This window comes from Borostomias antarcticus, assembly GCF_949987555.1.
Source record: "Borostomias antarcticus genome assembly, chromosome: 12".
Taxonomy (NCBI): Eukaryota; Metazoa; Chordata; class Actinopteri; order Stomiiformes; family Stomiidae; genus Borostomias; species Borostomias antarcticus.
Window position 1 is genome coordinate 9,872,115 of NC_140245.1, and position 6,904 is coordinate 9,879,018.

General features: G+C 47.7%; 1 protein-coding gene across 1 annotated transcript in view; it reads right to left on the bottom strand.

Moving 5' to 3' along the window:
* Window positions 1–895: 895 nt before the first annotated feature.
* The window catches only part of LOC311315891 (neuropilin-1a-like), a 47,541-nt gene continuing 41,532 nt past the window's right edge, over window positions 896–6,904 (bottom strand). The window contains exons 13-17 of the mRNA XM_084446600.1: window positions 5,535–5,678; window positions 4,951–5,276; window positions 4,685–4,781; window positions 4,380–4,427; window positions 896–3,463 (exon numbers count right to left, since the gene is read on the bottom strand). Of these exons, the coding sequence (XP_084302726.1) occupies window positions 3,189–3,463; window positions 4,380–4,427; window positions 4,685–4,781; window positions 4,951–5,276; window positions 5,535–5,678 (890 nt within the window). The 3' untranslated portion in view covers window positions 896–3,188. The remainder of the gene's footprint in view (window positions 3,464–4,379; window positions 4,428–4,684; window positions 4,782–4,950; window positions 5,277–5,534; window positions 5,679–6,904) is intronic.

The following is a 6,904-nucleotide window of genomic DNA, read 5'->3' on the forward strand; positions in this document are numbered from 1 at the left end:
TTTGTCAGGAAACCTCACTGTTCGCTAACCTAACCTCTATACAGTCATGTTTCTCTAAGTTTCTCACACTCTAGCTGCTCCATAGGACATGACATGTAGCCTACATTTACTTTACACTATATGTTGATGCTGTAAGAGTGCAAATTCCCCCTGGGGATCAATAAAGTACTATACTACTACTAGGCCTACTACTACTACTAATACTACTACTACTACTACTACTACTACTACCACTACCTACTACCACTACCTACTACACTACTACTACTACTACTACTACTACTACTACTACTACTATCACTACTACTACCACTTCCTACTACCACTACCTACTACACTACTACTACTATTACTACTACTACTACTACTACTACTACTACTACTACTACTACTACTACCACTACTACCTACTACCACTACCTACTACACTACTACTACTATTACTACTACTACTGCCACTACCTGCTACCACTACCTACTACACTACTACCACTACCTACTATCACTACCTACTACACTACCTACTACTACTACTACTACTACTACTGAAGTGGACTGGGGGTAAGGCCATGCAGAAGAGAAGCATCCTGTCCAGGGGGTGTGGCTACTGGTGCAGAACATAAAGCTGCCTCCTCACACTACAGGAACAGGAAATAGGCTCTTGCCCTATCCGTTGGCATGGTAAGGCTGTCTTACTTGTGCCCAAGTTACGTTAAAAAAAATCAAGATATGCAATACTCCCCTCTGGTGTTCAATGTGTGTAAAAACACAGTTGGAAACCAGCCATTGAGTTCAGTTTAAAGAAGTTAACATGCAATTCTTTATGACTGAACAAGGGAGAACTGAGCAGGATACAAATGGGAAAAATTTAATCTTATTTAAACATTTATTTGATCCAATTCTTTGGAATTTAGTAGTCGTTGAGCAGTCAGTAACAACAGAGACCGTGATGGGTGTTGGAAGCTGACATGGAAGAGTCAAAAGTAGAAACATTACTTTAGTCATTAAGGCCTCACTTCTTTTTCCACTTTTCATGTCTTTTTTATATCTGAGACAGCAAAATTACAGGAGCAGTATTGAAAATAAAACACTTTTTTTGTAGAAAAACAATGGCACACACATTGGTGACAGGTCCAAAAACACAAGATGATAGTAAGATACCAATTAAATGAAACAACGTTACACAAGAGACACATATAGCTTTTTCAAGAATGAAAAACATCTCTGGAAATTGTACATTTCAGAATTATATCATGTCCTCTGAAACCATATATAAAAAGAATTAACTGTAACACTGTCTTTCTTCCTCTCCCGATTTCTCTTTTCATAAATCACTATCATAAAACACATAGATCTTTTAAATATATCAGTGCAACATTGTTTTCCACATCTTGTGCTGCAGTATCCTTTCTTACTTCATACCACATTGACAACAACAGACCGTTATCCGGGAATAAACAGCACAAATGAGCTAAAAGCAGGACTACAAAACCCAGCAACCCACTCTGAAGGAGGAAAACTAGAAAGGGAACACAGAGGAAAACACAACAGTACTCTTCGACATCCATTGATTCTCGGGTCCCATGTCCTCACCTCAACAGTAGGTTTCCCCAGAGCCCTTGCTACTGAGCATCATCTCTCAGCTCCTCCCATTACAGCTTATCTTGCAGCTTTTATCTTGGTTTCAGCGCCAAACCAAAAGGAGTGCTACAAAGAGCACGATGTACAGGGTCTTTATTTTTTTTTGTTACAAAATCCCCACAGACTCATGTGGTGTCAGCAGCAAAGGTGGTTGATTTCATCCTGGTCAAGACTCTGATGTAACTCCACAGGTTCATGTTTCACTTAAGGTCAGTGGGCTAACACAGTCCTGTGACACACCAGTGACCTGGGTTCGAGTCCAGACCAGTCACTTTGCAGCGTCATTCTGTGGCGGTCCGGAGCGGGGTTAGGAGTTGTATTAGTCTATATGTGCGGCCTGTTTCTTCAGTGGCACTGTAGTCTTTTGCGTTCTCCCTGTAGACGAAAACCCATGAAGCCGAGGTGCATGAACACATCTAAGCTAATTCTGAGCCAGTTCCAATTTTAACACAGGAAGTGATGTGAAAGTCTGATTCAAAAATTTTGATTTATTTTCACAATTTACAAAATTGATTGAAAGTTAATTGTTTCGGTAGCATTCTGAAATCACTAGTCTGAAATCACTTCCTGAATTGAAATGTAGAACATGTCATAATCTCACAGGCGATACCACTGGCTAAAATGAATCCTCCTTCAGGCAGCATTGTGAAAGCACCAATAAAAACAGAGGAACACAAAATACTGTAGCCTATCACGTGCGGACAGCCAAACGACATTATAAGCAACGAGAAAGGATACTGCAGCTCTGTGTCATTTTCTATATAAAATGGCGCTCAAATATATTAAAACCTGTACAATAAGTTGGATGTGTCATGTGCCATGGAAGGATGGCATGATATTCTGATTCATGATATTCTGATTCATGATATTCTGATTCATGATATTCTGCCAGTCTGACCCTACGCCAGCTGATGCCTACCTACTGTTATGATCAGAACAGAATCGGCGGAGAAAAAAGGCAACAAAAACTTTCAGAAAAGGCACTGTCGGAACTAGACACAGGTCAAAGGCCAGGGCGAGTGCCCTCCCTTGAGTGCATGCATGTGGACATACACGCACGCACGCACGCACGCACACACACACACACACACACACACACACACACACACACACACACACACACACACACACACACACACACACACACTCACACACACACAAACATAACATGGCCAGCCTTAGAGCCACACGTCAGGACAGTGAATCAAAGTGTTCACCTTCTGATCTTCCCATGAGACAATGACTTCATCTTTTCAGAGAAAAAGAACAAAAATGATAAATACTTTCATCTTAATTGGTCTCAACACCAGCATCTGATTACAGAAAAAAAAGCACGCAAACCATACAAAACAAAATAATCTTATTTTTGTTGTTGTTGCTGTACATATCTTTTTATACACAGTGCCCCCTACTGGTAGGTTCCTCTCATTGCAGCTCCGGAAAAAAAGCATGGCTCAGTCTGAACCTCCCACCCTCTCTGAGGCAGGGTCCTCTTAATCTGATTGGCTGCCTCACTGCACACGCTCTGTGACGACGGGCTGTCGAGCTCACGCTTCTGAATAGGTGGTCTGTGGGTTGATCTTGTCCTTCTTTAGCTTGACTCCGTCCACCAGCTCAAAGTTGTAGTTCTCCAGCGCCGACAAGTTCCTGTCCGTCATGCTGCCTTGCGAGCAGGCGCAGTAGAGGACCACGCCGCAGATGGCCCCCAGGAAGACCCCCAGCGCGCTCATGGCGATGATGGTGATGAGGATGGGGTCAAGGGTCTTCAGCATGTTGCCTGGACCTCCCAGCTCGCTGGTCTCATGGGAGTAAGAGTCCATGGCTGAGAGAGAGAGAAAGAGAGAGAGAAAGAGAGAGAGAGAGAAAGAAAGACATTTTTTGGGGTTATTATTACCCAATGGGTTATTGCTATGCGTACATTTTGCTTCTGTTAAGTGAAACAGAATGCAAGCTTGCTAGATCATGCGGGTCTATCAGGCCAGGTCACATTATCCCTTAACTCCAGATGTGTCTGATGTATCTAGGGCCTGAACACACACAATCTTATCTATCTAGGGCCTGAACACACACAATCTTATCTATCTAGGGCCTGAACACACACAGTCTGATCTATCTAGGGCCTGAACACACATAGTCTGATTGATCTAGGGCCTGAACACAGCCTGATTAATCTAGGGCCTGAACACACACAGTCTGATTAATCTAGGGTCTGAACACAGTCTGATTAATCTAGGGTCTGAACACAGTCTGATTAATCTAGGGCCTGAACACACACAGTCTGATTAATCTAGGGTCTGAACACAGTCTGATTAATCTAGGGTCTGAACACAGTCTGATTAATCTAGGGTCTGAACACAGCCTGATTAATCTAGGGCCTGAACACCGCCTGATTAATCTAGGGCCTGAACACACACAGTCTGATTAATCTAGGGCCTGAACACACACAGTCTGATTAATCTAGGGTCTGAACACACAGAGTCTGATTGGTCTAGGGTCTGAACACACACAGTCTGATCTATCTAGGGCCTGAACACACACAGTCTGATCTATCTAGGGCCTGAACACACACAGTCTGATTAATCTAGGGTCTGAACACACAGAGTCTGATTGGTCTAGGGTCTGAACACACACAGTCTGATCTATCTAGGGCCTGAACACACACAGTCTGATCTATCTAGGGCCTGAACACAGAGTGATAGGACATGATGGCGTTCAGAGATGAAGAGTGAGGTACGTACGCAGGATGAGGATCTCGGACGGGGGGGGCGTGGGACTGAGATCTGGATCTGGAGGAAAACAAAGATCAAACGTTAAAGAGGTTCAACTGGATCAATTAAGAGCCTCAAAGAATACATATCTACAAGGTAACTATCGTTATCATATATCTTTAGGAGAAAAGAGAGGGGGATATATGACAGGAAAGGAGGGAAGGAGTGGATGGAGCAGGAGGGGAGGAAAGAGGAGGAGAAAGGAGGGGAGAATAGGATAGAGGAGGAGGGGAGGGGAGGATGGAGGAGGAGGGGAGGGGAGGACAGACAAGTACCCTTGCACTCCGCTGCGTTCACTCCATCCAAGATCCTGATGTTGTCCACGGCGACGTGCCCTGTGCTCCTGTTGTCCCCCACTCCCTCCAGCACCACCTACACACACACACACACGCACGCACACATACACACATACACACACACGCACACACACACACACACACACTCGGTCAGCACAACACTCAGCCACTCACCTCCACACAGAGCCCCATGCTAATGTACTAGCTACTGTAGCTCTGCCGGGCAGCGGTCAGCGGTGCTCTACCTGGTACGGTGAGCTGGAGTGCGGCACCAGAATCCGTCCTTCTCTCCAGCTGCTCCCCTGGCGTCCGCTCACGGTCCAGAGCAGCACATCGGCGCCACCCCCCGGGCGCCGCTGCCGGAAGTGCAGGCTGCCGGCGCGCTCGCCGATCATGCGGTACCAGAACGCCACGCACAGGTCGGTGTCCGGCGACGTCACGAGCGGGCTGGCGAGCCTCGCCACCTTCTCCTCCTCCACCTCCACCTCTTCCTTCTTCTCCTCCCCTATCTCCCCCTCCTCCCTCTGGGTCTTAGCCACCAGCTGCATGTAGATGAAGTTCCCCGGTCCGCCTGAAGGGGGCGATATAAGACAAGCTAAGACTTGGGTGGAGGCGGTTTCCATTGATCACACAGGACAGAAGTAGATCATACTGAAACAATGGATAGAACATATATCTCTGTTAACTGTGATTTCAATGTTCAAGAACGCATAATGAAACAATTCTGACTTCACTTCAAGCGGCACTTCATGAGCACACAACACAGTACATGAGAAGGTCAGAGGTCAATCCAAAATCAGCGTCCGTCCCGTCCGGCTGCCCCTCTCACCTGTATGGTCAACGCCGGGTCTGTGGACGGATGGCGTTTGGCTCGTCTGAATCAACCAATCGGCTCCTGTGTTTCTTTCCGACGTCCAACCACAGTAGGAGGGGTTGTCCGCCCAGCCGAAGTCGCAGGCGAACCACAGATACTCTGGAACGGAGAGACATGTGTTGACGGCGTGGCTAGCGAGACACGTGCAAACGCCTACGGTCAAGTCGAGTTCCTGCCGGGACCACACACTATAAAAACTACAAATAGGCTACAGTAGGAATCCTGCTTTGGATAATATCATCTACTTATGATGCAAATATGGGATAGGACAGTCTAGTTGCCCCTCGTAATTATTGTTTAGGAACGTCGCATTTGATCAAACACAGATTGAACACATCTGTTTGGAGTGTGTTTGGGGGAGGCGGGGGGAGGGGAGGCACCGGGGGAGGGGAGGGGGGTGGTGCCACCAACGCGCCGCCGCCGACCGTTAAACCACTTCCAGATGACGTTAGGGGGACCGAAATAAATAAGATGCTCCCCCTCTCGCTCTCCGCTACGCCAGCATCGCATTGCATCGCTACAATATGGCGGCAGAGACGTTAACCGCCAGCGCCAGCGAATGAGCGCTAAGGCCTGGGACGCCTCGGCGGTCTGCTGTTGGAACACGGAGAGGCCTGAGAATCTGCAGCGTTCACCAGGACTCTCTGCTAATTGAGACCCATGAGGGAAGCTCCTTTCTCTCTCACTCCTTCCCTTCCTCTCTCTATCTCCCTCCCTCCCTCTCTCTCTCTCCCTCTCTCCCTACCTCCCTCTCTCTCTCTCTCTCCCTCGCTCTCTCTCCTTACACCCTTCCCCCCTCTCTCTCTCTCTCTCTCTCTCTCTCTTGCAATGCCACAGCCCCCTGCAGTGAGAGCAGTTAGATTTTGGGCAGGGAGTTACGGAAGGGCTGGTCCTTCCCTGTTAGCGTGGACTCTCTCTCCGTGCCCCTGTCGTGGTCGGTGGTCGTTTTTGTGCTGCTCATGACAATGGGAGAAGGTAGCGAAGTGTGAAGGACACAGACCTGGCAACCGGGCTGGGGGCTAACGAGAAAGGTGGTCCTACCTACTGTACCCACATTATCATTCATCATGATCTAGGATGTAAATTAGATATGTGGACTTACAGAGAGTATGGGAGACAGAAAGAGGGAGAGAGAGAGGGAGAGGGAGGGAGAGAGGGAGAGGGAGAGGGAGGGAGAGGGAGAGGGAGAGGGAGAGGGAGAGGGAGAGGGAGAGGGAGAGGGAGAGGGAGAGGGAGAGGGAGAGGGAGAGGGAGAGGGAGGGAGAGGGAGGGAGAGAGAGAGGTAGGGAGAGAGGGAGAGAGAGAGGGGGAGGGAGGGAGAGGGG